The following is a 20,581-nucleotide window of genomic DNA, read 5'->3' as shown; positions in this document are numbered from 1 at the left end:
GGTTGTCTAAAACAGCTAAATACAAATAAAATGTGTAGCAAAAATAATGAGAGCAAGCAGCAGGTAACATTACAAATAAAGGAATGTGAACCATTTCTGCCCTTATCCAGAGTTAATTGGGACACAACTTTGTCTCAAATAATACTTTTGGTACTGTAGTCTAAGGTGTGCACACTGAAATAGACTCTTCCACAGAAATAGATGATTCCAGAATCCAACAGCCATGGAATATCTGTACCACAGCCCTGCTAGTGCTCCAAAATCTTCGAATATCCAGAATAACTACACCTGTGCCTGGAACCAATTTTCCCTTTTATTCCCCACCAGTACAAACCAATATGTAGGAAGATTTCTTCACTTCAACATGGAAGCAGTTTTAACACACACTGGCCCTTGTGAAGTCACCATGTACCAAAGTACATGCCAAACATTTACAACTTGTAAAAAATTCTACATCTTCGGGCTGGGAAGGTGGCTCAGTGGTAGAGGCCCTGGGTTCGATTCCTCAGCACCACATAAGCAAAAAAGAAAAAAGCCAGAATTGGCACTGTGACTCAAGTGGTAGGGCACTAGCCTTGACCTGAAGATCTGAGCGACAGTGCCCAGGCCCAGAGTTCAGGCCCCATAACTGGACCCAAAAAAAAAAATTCTACATCTTCATATTGGCCAATTGAAGATGAAAACAGATAAATCACTAAATGTTAACAGGCAATATCTATTCCCCTAATATTACAAAACAACAACAACAAACCCTGAGAAATATAGAAATTCAAATAGAAGCAACATAAACCAATCATAAATCATAAACAAACTATTTGTGGGACAGCATGGATGGCAATTAGTCTGCTGTATAAATTTTAGAATGAGGCAGACAAAAGTTGGAAGGCCATTTAATTTTCCCCTCCTTCTCCTGCTTTCACTTCATCTCCTTGGTTATCATATCTACAATGTCAACTTTTCTCTCAGTAACTACTTTAATAGCGTGCAGTCTTTGAACCCCTCTTCACTTAATGTATCAAGTTCAACAATGACTTCATCAAAACCTGTCTTTGCAAGAAAGCAAGCTTCCTCTGGGGAGTTCAGAATCTCATAATAGAACACCAAGAAGTTAAGGGCCAGACCCAAACTGATAGGTTTATCAGTTGTGAAGCTTGAACTCTGGGCCTGGGCACTGTCTCTCAGCTCTTCAGCCCAAAGCTAGTGCTCTACCACTTGAGCCATAGTACCACTTCCTGTTTTCGGATCGGTTTATCAGATATGAGTCTCAAATATTTCTTTATTGCTATTGTTTCTAACATATTTGTACGATGATTTCTTTTTTGCTGTGTATGTCCCTCCCCGATGGTATCTGGTAAAGAAATGCTACACTTGTGTTTCATTGAAAATCAATCTTTCTATGTTACCTAGAATGGCCTTCATCTCCTGAGCTTGAATGATCCTCCCTACTCAGGCTTAGAAGTTGCTGCACTATAGTTGTATCACTGGGCCTGGAAAGATTAGGCCTACACAGTTATTTTGAGAAGAGCTCCTAGGGAGCTAAGAAGTTAGGAATTCTCTAGTGATGCTGCATTATCAGTAAAGGAACTGTGTTTTCCCAAATGATGCCTGACTATTCCTGACTGTGACAAATGCCAGAGGTCAGGACACAAGCCTGGTTTCTAGAAGTGGCCCTGACTCTTCCCACACTTAGTACCTGGGATAACAAAGATTTATTCCAAAGTCTAATGGGTAACACCTGGGAAGACAATATGAGGTAGCTTAGAGTGACTGAGAGGAACTTTTAGGATCATAGAAGAGGGAGGAATTCACACTGGAATAGGGCATGCAAATGGAAAGACAAAAACACACTGGTTTGGGCCAAGCCATCAAGCTTCACTGAGACCTATCCTTCACTTCACACTTGCACCTCACCCACATTCCCCCCCCCCCCGATCTCCCCAAACCACCATTAGTTTGAACAGTAATTGTGGTGAGGTGCCTGTTCTAAGACCACTCCTCCCACCCACAGGATGCTTTTCACTATTTAGCTGAACAAATTGTTAAAGAAAAGATAATGGGAACACCATGAGTTCAAACCACAAGAGCAACAATGAACATCAAAGAAAAGAAATGAAAAGTAAAGAACCTTAAAGGAAAGGAAAAATTTGGAAACAGCCAAAAGCTACTTAAGATTCCTAAAATGGAATTTGGACATTTCTGGGAAATTGTTAGATTTTTTAAAAAAAATTCAATTGGTGCAAGGATGATGCTGTATATCTAGCAATTCTGCTACTTTATTGCAGTGTATACATTAAAGCATGAAAAATGATCCAAGAATCAGTTTAGTGCCTGCGAATACCTTTTTATATTGAACAGGGAGCTATTCCAAAATGTAAAGAAATCAGATATCATTTACATTCAACAGAACTTATCTGTTACACATGAACAGAAACAAAAGTTTCATAAGCTCAATTACATTAGTAGATCTAAGAATTAAAAAGCCAACTTATTTCATGCTTCCAATACTTGTCCATTTCTCAGATAGTCTAACAATGTTTCAGAAGACACACAGTGATTTTCATTTAAAAAAAAAAAACTCACCTATGTTCATGCGAAGCAGGTGAAAACCTCCCTATGCATCCCTGCAGTCCTAAGATAAAGGGCCTAACACTGGTGGAAACCTACTTCGTCTCAGAGTGGCACGATGCATTGTGGGAATTGTAGTCTATGTTGCAGCACAGATACTTTGAAAGTGCAGGTTTTTTATTCTTTTTTTAAAAGCAGGGAAAAGATCCTTCTGCGCATGTGCCTCCCCACCCACTGTGGGTGGTTCCAGCCTGCAAATTCCGATTCCTTTCCCGTTGCCTTGCTGCTGGAAGTTTTCTCTTCAGTGGAGCTTGGGAGGTGTAAATTGAAGGGATCTCAGGCTGCAGAACTAATAACAGGTAGGAACTGTGAGCTGGATGCAAAACACAAGGCAAAATTGATCCTCCACATGTTCCTCCAGCATGAGGCTGATGATTTGTTCAGGGCTCCAGAGTTTGTGCTGCCACAGCCCTTGTGTCTCCAGGTGCCAGAAACTGGCTTGCAACATTCTGACAGCAAGTTGGGTGGTTCTCCAGAATAGGAGAAATTGTGCATTTATATTTCCATGATGGTGAAATTCTGCTGTTAACACATGTGACCTTACTATCTTTGCCCAGGTGTAAGATGAGCATGGTAACAATTGTAGCAAAATTGTGAGGTGTGTGCCTGATTTGACTCCATTTATATTGCAGTTGTTTTTTGGGTTCCTGTGTTGTTTCTCCTACAGGTGTCTCTGCTCTTCTCCTTCCTTGTTAGTTTTCTTAGTACTCCTGGCTTTAGTTCACACGTGTTTGTACAAGACCTTTTTACTAGGAACAGGTCTACATGAGATATTACAGTAGTGTGTGATGGTTTTTTTTTTTTTTTTTTACTTTCTGTTAAGCAATGAAGCCTAGCAATGTTTGAAGGAGGATACCTTGTCAACTCTGACAAGCCCTACAGAACAGAGGCAAAAAGGCAAAGGAAAGGCAAAATATTTTCAGCTTCCTTGCCTTAAGCAAAGATTGGTTCTACTCACTAGAGCACAAGACTCAGGTGGTACTCTTTCCTCTAACACTCCCAATCACTAGGTGCTGTTGGAAGGTTAACAGTAACTAGTAGGAGGGGAAATGAACTTGCCTGAGGAATCAGTCAGAGCCTAGTTCTCAGAAAGGACATGGGGCTGTGGTTTGTGGATTAGGAATTATTGTCACAACTGAAAGTATCTATCTCTGTTCTTACTCATTTATTCAGCCTCTTCACAGTATCAATTCTTGTACATGATCTCTCAAATGTCTCACCTGTGGGTATACTGATAGTAGCCTTATAGCATTGGTTTTTACCTGCAGTTAAGAAAGTGTTTGTCATGGAGTGTTACAAAAGGAAATTAAAGTACTGTGTCTTACTCAAAGTGGTATGGTTTTTAGATGTAACGTTTAATGAAGTTTTAGGTAGTGTTCTCCATTTTGTCTCAACCTGCTCAAAGAAATATTATTTCACTTAAGAAAATCTTCATGGGAATTGAAGTCAATGAAGCTTGAACATTCATTTAAAATATGTTAGTGAAACACGTTGATCCCTTTTTATCCTTTGCAGTTCCTATGGATTTTCCTAGCTTAAAATTTTACTAACATGGAGGTTTTCCACTTTATCTGTTCTTGACAATTTACAATTTCTCCACTAGATTATTGAGCCTATTTTACATCATTTAAAATGAGAGACTGCCTAAATATGTATTCCAAAACAATTGTTCAATAGAATTTAAATACAATACAATAAAATGCTCTTTTTTGTGTGCTAGACCTGGTTCTTGGGCTCAAGCACTGGACATTGACCCTGAGCTTGTTTTGTTCCAGCCTAATGTTCTACCACTTAAGCCATATCTCCACTCCTAGGTATTTTAGTAGTTAATTGGAGATCAGTGTCTCTTAGACTTTCCTGCCCCAGCTGGCTTCAATCTGTGGTGCTAAGATCTCAGACTTCTGAGTAGCTAAGATCACAACCATGAGCCACCAGAGCCCAGTTACAAAATAAACTCTTAAATATAGATTATGTTTGTAATAAAATAATATTAAATAGAAACTTGAAATTTAAAGGATGATAGTCTAAATCCCAAAACAAGAAGAAAATATCCGACCCTGAAATCTATAACAATTGTGGTTTTGAGTATTTGAATATGGATAATTAGCCTACAGAAGTTTCTTTGTTACTTTTTAAAAGTAAGAAACCATTCTTGTCATGTGGAACAATCCAAAATGAATGTGCAAATGTTGCTTTTAAGTGATTCATATTGTTCCTTAGCACAAACGACCTAACTGAAGTTTACAGAGTAGGTTTTCATATTTCATACATATCACTGTAAAATTTATGTTATTTTATATTAAGAGTTTCTAATCCACGTAGTTGTGTAAAAAAAATAAAAACTCTGGACAGTAGCATTTCCTGTGTAAAAGCCAAGCACTAAATATAAGAAAAAGCATATCGATATTTATTTTTTATTTTTATAAGTCTGCATTTTGGGGTGTCCTCAGCTTAGAATTTTGTGTTAGTATTATTTGTGCAACATAAGATTTTAATCTTCTGGTTCTTTAGCTGTGATGTTCTGTCACTCCTATGCTTAATATTTCATGTTACATCTTTATTAAGCCCTTTATCTCTCATATGATTGTTTGGGAAAGTGAGCATTAGGGACTTCTCAAAACTGTATTTACATAATCTTTACTGATTAAGTAAAGTAGGCTAAATGACAAATTTCAAGTTATTGCTCAAGGGTTCTCCAAGTATTTGGATGCAGGGAAATGTGCCATTTGAAAACCATTACTGAAATATTATAATACAAGTAATATGTATTGTATATATTTTCTTGTATAATTTTGGGGAAAAGTATTGAGTTATAACCTATATTCTCTCCATGGAGTTTAAATGTATAAATGAATAAGATAGAGTGCAAAAGCTCGATGGAGTCCTAGGATCCATTTTAATGAATAGAAAAATAATTCATACAACCCTAAATGTATTTCATTAATAATTAGTGGTATTGAAGGTGTGGATTTTTGTTTTAATTATTCAATCATTTTTAGGAACCTTAGTTTTTTATGAATTCTGTATGTATATTAACCTAGAATACTGTTTGTCTACCAACTAATGGACTGTGGAGTCATCCTCAGTGGAGCATTTAATACTCTACTTGAGACATCAAAGATTCTTCTCCCATAAGAAGGCTTTGTGCTTTTTCACTCCATGTATAATGTTTTGAGCAGGAAAATCTGAGGCATAATCACACAGGTTCTTTCCTGACTATGTCAATTGCCTTTTCTCTAAGCCATGCTTCCAGAATCTTCTCTTCATTGGCAACAGGAAGAAAGAATGAGAGGATCTCTGGTGAGTTGTTTTTTATTTCTCATTTTTCACATTCCATTTTAGGAAGCTAAGTCTATCCAAGATTTGAAACAGAAAAAAAATATTCAGTTTCAAGAACATGTTCCTAAACAAGAGTAAGATGGTTTTTAGAATGAGTAGATTATAAAATGTCTTAGTTGAGGGCAGACTTGCTTGGAGTTTTCTGATGTGAGATAAAGTAGTCACACTTGTTTGGTGATTCAATGCCATTGAGGGAGTCACTTGTCATGTAAAGTGGACATTTGCTGACAACTTGTCAGAGATCACCTCCTTATGATTAATGTTGAATTATGTTAAACAGGTTTTACTGGAGTTTCTGAAATAGTGTGGTCACACACACACACCTTCAAATGTGAGAGATTACTTAGTAAGTTACATGTAATTAAATTACTCTCCATACATACTTCTTGGACTGCTTCCTGGTCTTTGACTACATAAAACTTGATAATATTTGATGATATAGTGTGTGGTCTTCCTAGAAAGCCCTTTGTTTTTTTTCCTAATGTGTCGTCACAAGATTTTTTTTCTCTATTTACTCTCTTCATTCTGTTTCCTACTCATAAGCTTTCATCATTTCTCTCTTTCTCTCACTTTTTATATATTTTCCTCCCTGTGTCTTCATCTCTTTCAGTCCCACTTCTCTCCGTCTGTCTCTCACCATTTTTCAAATGCTGTATCTGGGAACTTGTTTGTTTTACTGATCAATTTTCCTTTGCTGACATAGTTCTTTGAATTGAAATTTCTCTTACCCCTTTTCTCTTTATGTCTGAGTTGAACGTTTGTTGTATTGCATGCTTGGTGTCTAAATTCAACACTAATGGGACACACCTACCTCATTCTCCACTGTCTTTCTTGTGCTAGTGTTGGAACAGGAACTCACAGGCTTCACATCCTGTCCACTTCCTCCTTCACTGTTGACACTACTTGGTCTTTTAAAAAAAATCTTTTTGCATTGTAAAATAGTTTACAGAGGGGTTACAGTTACATGATTATATTTCCTATGGAGCATTGTTACCTGCTCCTTTGTTTTTCCTCTACCATTTCTTTCCTCCTAACCTCTGCAACCCATCCCACCCTCCCTCACTCAAATGGTAAAGTTCGTTTTCAAACTAGTGTCTTTTTTTTGTTTTGGGGTCCAGTTGTGGGGCCTGAATTCTGGACCTGGGCATTGTCCCTCAGCTCTTTCCACTTGAGCCACAGCGCCACTTCCAGCTTTTTTTCTTTTTGCTTATGTGGTGCTGAGGAATCGAACCCTGGGCCTCACGTATGCAAGGCAAGCACTCTACCACTGATCCACCTTCCCAGCCCCCAACCTAGTGTCTTGTACATCTCATTGTTACAATGAGTCAGCCTGTATCCCTATTTAAGCATTTTGTTTTTTTCCGTCCTATCCCCAAATTAGAAAAGTGTATATACAAGATGCAAGGCACCGCAAAAACATACAGTGAAAACAGGGGTTATACCGTGGGGGAAGAACATACCAAAGGAACAAAAAGTCACATAGTACATTAAAAACAATAGCAAGAAAGAGAAAAACCACTTGAGTTCCTGTCTTAGGGCTCATTTCACTTCATATCATCTGATATGGTCATATGTACATAGCTTTTGACCATTTCTGCTTGTCCTAGACATGTACTAGTTATTTCAAATAAGGGAGATCATGGGACCTATGTTTCTTTGGGCCTGGCTTACTTCACTTATTACACATTTCTCCAAGTCTTAACATTTCCTTATAAATGGGGTGATGCCATTATTTCTGATGGAGGCATAGAAAAGCATTGTGTGTGTGTGTGTGTGTGTGTGTGTGTATGTCTATACACATATATGTATAAATACATATTATGTATATATGGATATATATATCATATTTTCTTGATTCACTCATCTACTGAGGGGCATCAAGGTTGGTTCCATATCTTAGCTATGGTAAATAAAGCTGCAATAAACATAGGTGTGCTGGTAGCTTTAGTATACCCTTGTTTGTGATCTTTGGGTAAATACCCTAAAGTGTGATTGCTGGGTCAAAGAGGAGCACTATGTGGAGTCTTTTGAGGAACCTCCATACTACTTTCCAAAGTGATTGAACAAGTTTACACTCCCACCAACAATGCAGTAGGGTTCCCTTTTCTGTTCGCATCCCCTCCAGCATCTGTTGTTATTCGTGTTCTTGATTATAGCCATTCTATCTGGGGTGAGGTGGAATTTCAAGGTTGCCTTAATCTGCATTTCTTTTTGGCTAGAGAAGTTGAGACTTTTTTTTAATTTTTGTGTTTTTTTTAGAATGAAATTGCTCCATTTGTTAGGAAATGGAAAGTCTTGGAAAAAAATATACTAAGAGAAGTAAGAAAGGCCAAAAGAAACATAGGTCCCATGGTTTCCCTTATTTGCAATAACTTGTATATGTCTGAAACAAGCAGAAACGGTCAGATAAGTTGAGTTTAGGCAAAAATGAACCCCATTAAGGATTCAAATGTATTTTCTTTCCTGTAATTGTTTCTAACATATTTATAAGTTGAGCCTTTTTTTAAATATGTCTTTTGGCCATTCTTATTTCCTCTTCAGATTAGATTCTTGTTAAGTCTTTAGCCCACTTATTTATTGGGCAGTTGTTTCTCTGAGGATTTGTTGTTGTGGATTTAATTTCTTGAGTTCTAAGTATATTTTAGATATGAGACCCATGTTCATTTTATGCCTAGTGAAGATCTTCTGCCAATCTGTGGGTTTTGTATTGATCTTGTTAGCAATGTCCTTTGCCATGCAGAAGCTCTGCGGTTTCATGCAATCCCATTTGTCCAACCTTTCTTTGATTTGTTGTGTTTCTGGGTCTCTATTAAGAAAATTTTGGCTGGTGCCAAGTACCACTAGAGTTTCTCCTATTCTTTTCTGTAATGTTTTTTAGGGTGTTTGCTTTGAATGTGAGGTTTTTGATCGTTTTGGAATTGATTCTGGTGCAGGGTTATATATACAGATCTAGCTTTAGTTTTCTACAGGTAATGAACCAACTTTGCCACCACCATTTACTGACGAAGTTGTCTTTCCTCCATTCTATTTTTGAGCTCCCTTCTCAAAGTTGAGGTGGATATAGGTCTGTGTGTACATTTCTGGGACTTCAGTCCTATTCCATTGGTCCTCAATTTGTTCTTGTGCAATTACCAATCTGTTTTGATTACTATGGCTTTGTAGTACAGTTTGAAATTTGGTAGTGATATTCTACCAGCATTGTTCTTTCTGGTATGGATCGTTTTTGCTATCTGGGGTCTTTTATTGTTCCATATACATTTCTGGCTTGTTTTTAATATTTCAATGAAGAACTCGGACTATTGATAAGTATTGCATTGAATTTGTAGATAGCCTTTGGAAGTATTGTCATTTTCACAATGTTGATCTTCCCATTCCGGGAGCATGGTAGGTTTTTCCAGTTCCTATGTTGTGCTTTAATTTCTTTTTTGGCACTATCTCTTGAGCCACACCTCCTCCAATATGTTGATTATCTGCTTAATTTGAGTTGTCTACCCAGTTTTCTGGCTTCCAGCCTCCTTAATAGCTAGGGTAGGATAAGCATCTTGAACCAGAAGCACTTGTTTTGTTTTTACTTACTTGAATATTTATCATTAATAATTAAAGTTAGATGATTGTTAACAGCATATTTAAAATTAATATTCAACCTAAGCTCCAGTATTTCATGTTTCAATTAAGTGATCTACTTTATTTCTAATAATTGTAGCTGTTTTTCTAACTGTGCTACATTTTCTTCACTAACTTTATGCTCACACAACTCCATGAAGAAATTGTTTCAAATTTAATTGATCTATTGTTATCGTGGTGATGTATAGAGAGACTACCATTTCTTGGGCCAGGTATTGAATACATTTCCTTTCATGCTGTGTCTTCCATACCCTCACTCTCTCCCAATGTTTCCCTGCCATCTTGACTCATGATTTGTATGGCTTACTTTCATCAGTGCCTAATGACCTGCACAGATGCGCTTTTTACCCCATTTCCTTCTAGTTCTCTGGCTTTCCCCCACTCTCCAGAAGAGATCCATGTGAATACACCATATCTATTTAAACTTTTTTTTGCCAAACCTGGGGTTTGAATTTGGAGCCTGTCCTGGGCACCATTCCTGATCTTGATTTGCTCAAGTCTACAACTCTACCACCTGAGCCACAGTGCCATTTCCTAATTTTTCTATTTATGTAGTGCTGAGGAATGGAACCTAGAGCTTCATGCATGGCAGGCAAGTATTCTAACACTTAGCTATATTCCCAGCCCCAAACTATGTGTTTTTATTTCAAAGGTGAAGTAAGAAAGAGGCTATATTTAATATTCTATAAATCACAATGACGGAATACATTTCTTTGAGATCCATTGTAATTTCCCTGTGTTTATTTCACTCATAGAATACTATAAATATATCTTTTAATTTTCATGTATTTATAACATAACTTTAATTTTTCATATTGTTTTCTACACCATTTGTCTTACGATTTACTATTAATCTTGGAATATGTGTCTTGATAAATGCAACACCATAGTATTTTTTTTTAAGTTTAAGATAATGGCATCCATGTGTGTGTTCGTGCTGATTTTTTGTCTGGTTGTTATATCAGTTAGTAAGAGGAGTATTAGTTCTACAATAGTAATGGTAGATTAAAGTATTAAAACTGCATGGTCTTTTAAACATATCTTTGTACCTTTCCTTTTCAGCATACATTTTTACTATCATAATGTATAATCTGTCTCTCATTATCAATGATCTATATCTGTGGTCAAATATTTTGGGCTGATGCTTATTTCCAACATATTATCACTATTTGTATTTTTCATCATTAACTTTTGCTCATGGTATCTTTGTATATTTTTTTTAATTTTTATTTCTCTCTAGTCCATGACTTTGGATTGCTCATTAAGTTTTCTTTCTTCTGTTCATGTCAGACAGTGCCTTATATATTTACTATATTTTACAATATAAATATGGTCTTATTTTGATGGATATCTTGCTATTTAATATCTGTTTGTCTCATCTGATATTTATTTCTTATTTTGCTTCTATGTAACCTGCACACACCTCAACTTCACTGTAAATCACCTCTCATATAAGCTGCAGGCATTCTCCTGTACACTGTGAATTAACTCTGATACCAATTACAAATTAAATCTGATGTAAATAGTTGTTATACTCCATTGTTCATAGGATAAAAATAAGACTGCATGCTTAATACAGGTGCCCTACTTTTTCAAAGGTTTGTTTCTATGTTCCATTGAATTTGTGCAACTCAAAATATGCAAGGACTGCAAGATTTTTTAAAAACAGTCTTATTAATATTCTTCATACAGAAATAAGCAGACATTTCATGTAAAGAACAAAGGCCATTCTCAGGCTGAAGCATAGAGCTTCAGCAGAAGTAAAATGTGCAGGAAAATTGTTATACTGTAGAACTGCAAGAAAATGAACTTTCTACCCTGTGGGATTCTTTGTTAGGAACACAAAGGAAATTAACTTGCTGGATGCATTTTTACTACGAACATTAATCTTTACAATATTATCATAGTAGTAGCATATAGCATAATATAGTTACTTTTCAATGGAATTGAATGAAATTTATAACCTATGTATAACCTTTCTATTTTCCTTTTAAATTTTTGTAGAAATAATTCTTTGAACTCAGACCCCCATATTTGCGAGGCAAGTACAAAATTAATTGATCGATATGCAGGATTCACAAACTTTGTTTTTAAAACACCTATGTGTTTGTATATTGAATTTGCATTCCTTATGAATTATGAATATGGTACTATAAGTTTTCTTTTCACAAGAGAAATTACATACAATGTTTTCTATACATTCTTTTACCTACACATGTACCATTCCTTTAACTACACATTTACCTTTTTAATAATCTTCTCCTCTGTGCAGATCTATGTTAGCAATTTTTATTTTTCTCTTCATGCACAATAATTTTTTTTTCGGTCCGGTTTTCAGGCCTGATTTCTGGCTCTGGGCCCTATCCATCAGCTCTTCAGCTCAAGGTTAGGGCTCTACCACTTGAGCCACAGCGCCACTTCTGGCTTTTTTCTTTTTTGCTCATGTGGTGCTGAGGAATCGAACCCTGGGCCTCAGGCATGCAAGGCAAGCACTCTACCGCTGAGCCAGTCACCTTCCCAGCCCCGCAGAATAATTTTTATAGCACTTAAAATGAAGATGTGTTAATAATGCATTATCTTTCCCTAGGAATACCTTCAATCTATATTGTAAGAAGAGGTCCTTTGCCCCATGGATTGTGTATTGAAGTCTATTTTCTTTAAACACTTTATAGATATATTTCTTTTTGTGTGTTAGTCATCATTCACCTCTGATATTTTCAAGAATGACTGTATTCCTTTTAGACACTGTACAACAAATTAGTGCTGTATTTTATTCTAATTCTTAAAACTACTATATTTTTTATATCATGTCCCAATTCATAGTTTTATTCTCTATCCTTCTTGTGGTGGTCATAGTTCACATATTTGGGGATCATCTTGAGCATTCCTTAAGCCTCTATCCATTTACATCCATCTTTCAATTAAGGCCTATTAAAATGCAAAGCTGATTAAGAAACATTCTATGGTAATAAGTAAGTATTTGGTGTGGTAGGAAGTAGTCAGTGTTCACAAACGTTCATGCTGGCAGTTCATTTTTACATATGAAGAAACAAATGGCTATCTATGACCATACTTTTATATCTAGAAATTTAATAACAAAAATAGTTAACATCGGATGTTTTATTGTGAGAACTAAGTCAAATCTTATGAGAGCCAAACCATTCGTTTACTATTTTTTGCATAATTTACTCCTTTTAACATTTACCTGGATGCTGTGCTTTTCATAGATCTACTAATGTGTTATGTATTGCATATGATGTAATGGCCATGTTGTGACTGTTTATGAGAGCACTATTTAATACAAACTCTAAATAGTATTGTCAGTGAGGCAGAATATGAAAATGCCGAAAACATATTTATTTACTTCATTGTTACCCAGATATATAGTAAATATTACCAAAATAAGCTAAACACACACTTTGAGACTCCTACTTATACTTATTGTTGTCTTGCTAGGTTATTAGCTTCTTAGAACTGTTTTCTTCTCTTCATTGCTGCAACCAGAAATGGGTTCTAATGTATTAGAAAAACTTTGTATGTGTAATTACCAAGTTACTATGGAGGCAAATATTTCTACTTTGATTATATATTCTCTCATTTTATAAATAACAGAGAAAGTTCCAACCACATTCTGTAATACAAAAGCATACATGTAGAAGAATGAAATTCTAGTTTTGGTGTTCTCAGGACTCAGGGATTGATGGAATGTGCCCTTACAGAAGCTGGTGTCATTTGATGATGTGGCTGTGGAATTCAGCTGGGAGGAGTGGCAGGAATTGGATATTTCTCAGAGGACCCTGTATAGAGATGTGATGCTGGAAACCTATAGCATGCTGGTGTCCTTAGGTGAGCCAAAAATATCACATTAACTTGAAAAGTTAAGTGGGGCTTGACCTCTGGGCATTGGTACAGTGCCTCAGCTCTTCAGTTCAAGGTGAGCACTCTATCACTTGAGCAACAGCGTCTCTTCAAGCTTTCTGGTGGTTAAATTGGAGATAAGTATCTCACAGCTTTCCTATTAGGGCTGGCTTTGTATGGCAATCGTCAGATCTCAGCCTACTGAGTAACTAGGATTACAGGTGTGAACCACTGGTGGGCGGAAAATGATTTGTTTGTAGTAGATATGTGAATATTTATAGAACTTTCAATGCTATTTGGATGTAAGTTTCCAGTCTGTGGGAAGTGTCATTTGTTTCAAATGAAGGTAGATTATATACAGGTAGATTATATAAATTCTGAGGCAATTTTATTTTCATTGTTCAAGAATCCAAATCAGCAGTTTGACAAAAGTTCCAAACTGTCTTCCCTAAAGAGAAGACTGTATTCCCAAACTTGAAGTGATTATTGTGGGTAGATATACAATCTAGAAAACACATACCTACATACATATCTATTTATCATTATTGGAAGTAAGAACTGGAAATCACTAGATTAGAGGGAGTATTTATAATCCAAACCTAGTACTAGATGCAGTGGTTCATGCCTGTAATTCTTAGGAGTCTGAAATCTGAGGCTTTCAGTTTGAAGCAAAAAATGCCAGTGAAGTCTCCATGAGACTCTTATCTCAAGATAACCACTCTTACACTGGAAGTGGAGCTAGGACTCAAACTAATAGAATGCTAACCTTGAGAAAAAGAATTGCATTCAAGTCACACAACCTGCAAAATTAATTCAAACCTCGGGGAGATTCAACCATGGAGACAGTGAGAAATGAAAGAAGATTTGGGAGCAACCTTGTTAACAGGATATCTGAAATCTTAGAACAATTGTGACACAGCATGAGCAATAAGTCTTCACTCTTATTAACAGGGCACACTGGTCCTAAACCTCAATTGATTGTCAAGCTGGAGCAAGATGAAGAGCCATATATGAGAGAAGCCTCAGACAAGAATTTCTCAGGTGAGTTAAAGCATCTTGCATAGTGATCATGGATCCAGAACCAAATTGGTAAATTCGTCTTGCTATGTACTGACCAATAATATTCCTAATTCCCTTGAGTCCCATGTGTAGCAGAGAACTAGGTGATCTTTGTGTTAGACTTGTGAATCAAAAATGCATGTAGATGCACACTGAACTGTGTAGGGCAGTAAAGGTAAAGTTAGCAATTCTTTCTCTTTGTGGAAATTATTTTGAAAAAACAAAATTAGAAATGTGAAAAGTGAGATTTACTTTTCTTTGAAACTAGGACTAGGCAGGTATAGCAAATGACTATGCCAAGGCTGCTATCCTCTGATAAGGATAAGGAGGGTAGAGGCCAGGATACAGAACCCAAGCTTTCAGTCTAGAGAGAATGATTAACTAGGTCGTGATCTGATGTGGCTTTAGTTCATGAGTCTGAGGGTTTAAAAGTCAGATGAGATTCTGTCTAAGGTGGAGGGAAACAAATTTTAAAATTTCTAAAGATACTTAATTCACAGTGAGAACTTATAACTGAAGAAATGTGGTTATAAAACTTTATTCTCAGGTGTAAGCAAAGGTTTGTATAAAAAAGGTACAATCTCCAAAGTTAGAAAATACTGTTCTCCTAATGTTTGAGAAGTAAAGTAGCACAATATATAAATTATTTTAAGAAAGTAAAACAATACAAAGCATCTATTCCCCTAAGATCAAACAAAACAATTTTTGGGAAAAAATGAAGAATGCTACATATTAAATTATACAGGTTAAAAAGCTAGCAGTAAATAGTTTAGTAATTTGTATAAATAATTCCTCTGACATGAAAAAGAAGAAAAACCTGAAATACAGAAAAACATTTTCCATCATAAACTGTCAGTGTTACTCTTTTTTTGTTTTTGTGAAAACAATTTACAGAGGGGTTACAATTACATGGGCAAGGTAATGAGTACATTTCTTACCAAGCATTGTTGCCTCCTCCTTTGTTTTCGGTTACCATCCCCTCCCATCATTCCCCTCCAGCCCCCCGCCCCAGCCAAAGTTGGGAAGTTCATTTTTCGACATAACATCTTGTACATCTCATTGTTGCAATGGGTCCACCTTCCCTCCACAAATTATACCTACATCAAACACAGTAAAAACAGGGGTTATACCATAGGGGAGGGACATATAAAGCAATAAAGAAATATCATATATATATATATATATATATATATATATATATATGTTAGAAACAATAGCAATAAATGAAAACATATGAGTCCTTATCTTGGAGTTCATATGCCTAACATCAATTTATTGACCGTTTCTGCTTGTCTCAGATATATACTAGTTATTGCAAATAAGCAGAACCATGGGACCTGTTTCTTTGGGCTTGGCACACTTCACTCAATATAATTTTTCCAAGTCTTTCCATTTCCTAACAAATGGAGCCATATAATTCTTTCCGATGAATGCATGGAATTCCTTTGTGTATATATACCACATTTTCTTGATCCATTCATCTACTAAGGGGCATTTGTGTTTGTTCCTTATCTTACCTATCGTAAACACTGCTGCAATAAACATAGTTGTGCTGGTACCCTTAGTATGGTCTTGTTTGTGATCATTTGGGTAAATGCCCAGAAGTTGGATTGCTGAGTCATAAGGGAGCTCTATGTGGAGTCTTTTGAGGAGCCTCCATTCTGTTTTCCAAAGTGGTTGTACAAGTTTACACTCCCAACAACAATGCAGTAGTGTTCCCTTCTGTCCATATCCCCTCCAGCATCTGTTGTTATTAGAGTTCTTGATTATAGTAGCTCAGTGGTAGTGTGCTTGCCTTGCATGCATAAGGCTCTGGGTTCGATTCTTCAGCACCATATAAGCAGATAAAACTGGGAGTTGTGCTGTGGCTCAAATGATAGAGAACTAACATTGAGCTGAAGACCTGAAGGACAACACCAGGCCTGGAGTTCATGCTCCATGACAAAAAACGGTGTAAGGAAGAGTATTACTTTCTTAATCAATACATTGTGGTGAAAGAAATTTATTTCTCATAAATCAATTCCTACATTAATATTTCAAAATTTGTAACTGTTAAGATGGGAAAAATGTCTTTATCTTTATTTTAAGGAGGATTTGGATCTTATTTATGTTTTTTTCTTCTTTATATGACTCATTTTAGATATTCAAAAAATGGAGCATGTGATTAAGACTTACCAGGAAGGTCCAGATGAATGTCTGCGTGTCGTAGCTGTCACAAATATTAACACAATAGAGCAAAGAGTGAGATTAGTGACAACTTCTAACTTGACCTCAAAACAGAAGCCAGATCTGAATAGGAATGATGAGAACTCCTTAAGGATGACGACGGATGAGTTCATTCAGTGTCAGAACATGCTCCACTACAGTGAGCCTGGTAAGATGCCGGCTGCATATATGCCTGGTGTTTCTCCTGTAGTTAAACAATCGCTTAGATATTCAGACGCTTTTAGTCAAAATTATGATGGTCCATATTTTGAATATGGAGGAGAGAAGGTATTAAATTCAGAGATGATATTCTTTCCACATAATTGGGTTTGCATCAGAGATCCCGCCTCTAACCATAACGAATATAGAGAAGAATATGATAAGTCTGCTCTTCTTGCCCAAGAACTTTGTCAGGGAGGGAGGTTTCCAGTCACTATGCATCAGAAAAGAGACACAGGAGAGAATCCTTATACAAGTAGTGAATGTGAGATATCATTCAGTAAGGATTTACACCTTACAAAACCTGAGAGGAAATATCCAGAGAATCCTGATGAGTGTAAGCAATGTGCAAAATCTATCTCTAAGAATTCAGAACTAAGTTCTGATCAACCTAAAACAACACCAGAAGAGAAACCCTATGAATACGAAGAATGTAGGAAATTTTCCACCCAAAAGTCAGGTCTCAGAAGGCATCAGAGAACTGACAAAGAACAGAAGTTTGATGAATGCAAAAAGTGTGGAAAATCATTTAGAATGAAGTCATACATCACTTTGCATCAGAGAATACACACAGGAGAGAAATCTTATGAATGTGACAAATGTGGAAAGTATTTCAGACAGAAGTCAGACCTTACTGTTCATCAGAGAACTCATACAGGAGAGAAACCTTATGAATGTAATGTGTGTGAAAAGTCTTTCACCCGTAAGTCATACCTTACTGTTCATCAGAGAACACACACGGAAGAGAAACCTTATGAATGTAACAAATGTGGAAAGTATTTCAGACAGAAGTTTCACCTTATTGTCCATCAGAGAACACACACAGGAGAGAAACCTTATGAATGTAATGTGTGTGAAAAGTCTTTCACCCAGAAGTCAGACCTTACTGTTCATCAGAGAACTCATACAGGAGAGAAACCTTATGAATGTAATGTGTGTGAAAAGTGTTTCACCCGTAAGTCACACCTTACTGTTCATCAGAGAACACACACAGGTGAGAAACCTTATGAATGTAACAAATGTGGAAAGTATTTCAGACAGAAGTTTCACCTTATTGTCCATCAGAGAAAACATACAGGGGAGAAACCTTATGAATGTAATGTGTGTGAAAAGTCTTTCACCCGTAAGTCAGACCTTACTGTTCATCAGAGAACACACACAGGAGAGAAACCTTATGAATGTAACAAATGTGGAAAGTATTTCAGATTAAAATCACACCTTACTGTCCATCAGAGAACACACACAGGAGAGAAACCTTATGAATGTAATGTGTGTGAAAAGTCTTTCACCCATAAGTCACCCCTTACTGTTCATCAGAGAACACACACGGGAGAGAAACCTTATGAATGTAACAGATGTGGAAAGTATTTCATATTAAAATCACACCTTACTGTCCATCAGAGAAAACATACAGGGGAGAAACCTTATGAATGTAATGTGTGTGAAAAGTCTTTCACCCAAAAGTCACACCTTAGTGTTCATCAGAGAACACACACGGGAGAGAAAACTTATGAATGTAACAAATGTGGAAAATATTTCATATTAAAATCACACCTTACTGTCCATCAGAGAAAACATACAGGGGAGAAACCTTATGAATGTAATGTGTGTGAAAATTCTTTCACCCATAAGTCACACCTTACTGTTCATCAGAGAACACACACGGGAGAGAAACCTTATGAATGTAACAAATGTGGAAAGTATTTCAGACAGAAGTTTCACCTTATTGTCCATCAGAGAACACACACAGGAGAGAAACCTTATGAATGTAACAAATGTGGAAAGTATTTCAGATTTAAATCAGACCTTACTGTCCATCAGAGAAAACATACAGGGGAGAATCCTTATCAATGTAATGTGTGTGAAAAGTCTTTCACCTGTAAGTCACACCTTACTGTTCATCAGAGAACACATACAGGAGAAAAACCTTATGAATGTAACAAATGTGGAAAGTCCTTCATCTGCAGTTCATCCCTCAGGAAGCATAAGAGAATCCACACACATGAGAAATCTTAGGAATGTGATAACTATGGAAACTCTCACCTGGATGAAAAATAAGTTTGCATGATAGAACCAAAACCTGATAGAAGCCTTGTGAATGTAGCAAATGTGGAGCCTTTTAGCCAGAAGGCATGCCTCATGGTTCCAAATTGAATGCACAAAGGAGAAAAATCTTATGAATGAAAAAAAATGTGGAAAGTTTTTGAGAAGTCATAGTTAAATTTTCATCAGAAAACACACAGGAGAAAAACATTATGAATGAAACAAGTATCAAAAAAGTCCTTCACTTAGTAATCATGCATGGATGAGTGTTTATAGAGCACAGACAAGAAAGACAAGGTATGAATAATACCAATGTAGAAAATACCACTTCGACAGCATAGCACAGTGTTCAGCAGAGAACTGAATCACATAGGAGAAAAGAAAATTAACAGGTCTAACAAATATGCAATTTTTAATAGAAGTCAGTCCTCAGTACATCCAAGAACATAATAAGGAGAGAAAATGTGAGTATAATAAATGTAGACAAATATTTAGCCAGAAGTTTCACAGGTTTCTCTACATATTTCAGAGACCTAGAGACAAGACAGAATGTCGAGTGAACATTAGAGGACATCTTTCAAGCAGAAATGAACCTTCAGCCAGCATTAGAGCACTCACACAAAAAATGAAACCCAACATAAGGAAACCTTTGACAGAAACCTCTGTAAATTATAGAGAAATCCTTCATGGCAGAATTAAGCTAGGTGTAAGGGAAAACCACTCACTGAACCAACATTTCTCATCCTCTCATTGTGTAGAGTAGGGATGATTCCCCTTCATGTTATTCAGGGGTTGGATTTCCAGGCTTGACAAAGAATTAAGATAGTGAAATTGTTGACTTGTGTCTTTTATATTCAGGAATGGATGGTCAAGAAATTTAATAAACACTTTTTCAGAAATAGGAGCTCTGGACCTTTGAGATTGAACTCAAATCATCCATAGTGGTTTGGTAGTGATAGATGGGGAAGGACTATCATGCTTTATTCCAAGGACATGAGAGCATCAATTTCTCCACTGCTCCCCAAAAGTCTTCCACTATATGTGTGGTCTATGTATGCATTATAACACTATTACTATTCCAATTCATTTTTTAATGGAAGGTCTGGTGGAAGATAATACTCCTTGTTTATTACAAAATGTGCACAAGAATAATATCTGTCTCATCATCTTTCATCCCCAAGTTTATGAAACATTCAGAAAACCTGAAAGAATACATTTTCTTTGTGTGTGGGTACTAGTCTTGTAGATTGAACTCAATGTCTAGCCACTTTCCTTAACTACTTTTTCTCAAGGCTAAACTCTAGCACTAGAATCACAGTTCCATTTCTAGTTTCTTTGGTGGAAAAATGAAGACATGATTCTTAAGCATTTGGGTTTGGATGAGTAATGCCAAAATGATTTTACTACATGCTGTTTTCTATTTACTACTGATGAGTCTGTTGTAAATTTTTACTTGTAGACCATGCTATTGTTCTTCTGAGTAATAAAACACTAGTCTGGATATTGTGGAGAGTCTGTGTTTTCTCACTGTTATGGAGGGTGAAAGTGAATTTCTCAAGAGGAGAATATTGCTTTTCCAAGTTACAAATTTCTAGTTCTACAACAAATT

The 20,581-nt window shown here is 36.4% G+C and overlaps 1 protein-coding gene across 1 annotated transcript; it reads left to right on the top strand.

Annotated features, from left to right (window-relative positions):
• Nucleotides 1–13,400: 13,400 nt before the first annotated feature.
• On the top strand, nucleotides 13,401–18,945 carry LOC138831359 (zinc finger protein 665-like). Its single transcript, XM_070028476.1, has 3 exons — nucleotides 13,401–13,434; nucleotides 14,398–14,487; nucleotides 16,646–18,945. The coding sequence occupies exons 1-3, from the start codon at nucleotides 13,401–13,403 to the stop codon at nucleotides 18,943–18,945; spliced, it is 2,424 nt and encodes an 807-aa protein (XP_069884577.1).
• The last annotated feature ends 1,636 nt before the right edge of the window (nucleotides 18,946–20,581 follow it).

This window comes from Dipodomys merriami, unplaced genomic scaffold (assembly GCF_024711535.1).
Source record: "Dipodomys merriami isolate MVZ:Mamm:240054 unplaced genomic scaffold, mDipMer1.0.p SCAF_194, whole genome shotgun sequence".
Taxonomy (NCBI): domain Eukaryota; kingdom Metazoa; phylum Chordata; class Mammalia; order Rodentia; family Heteromyidae; genus Dipodomys; species Dipodomys merriami.
Note: the sequence above shows the minus strand (reverse complement) of the source record. Positions and strands in the feature narration are given on the sequence as shown.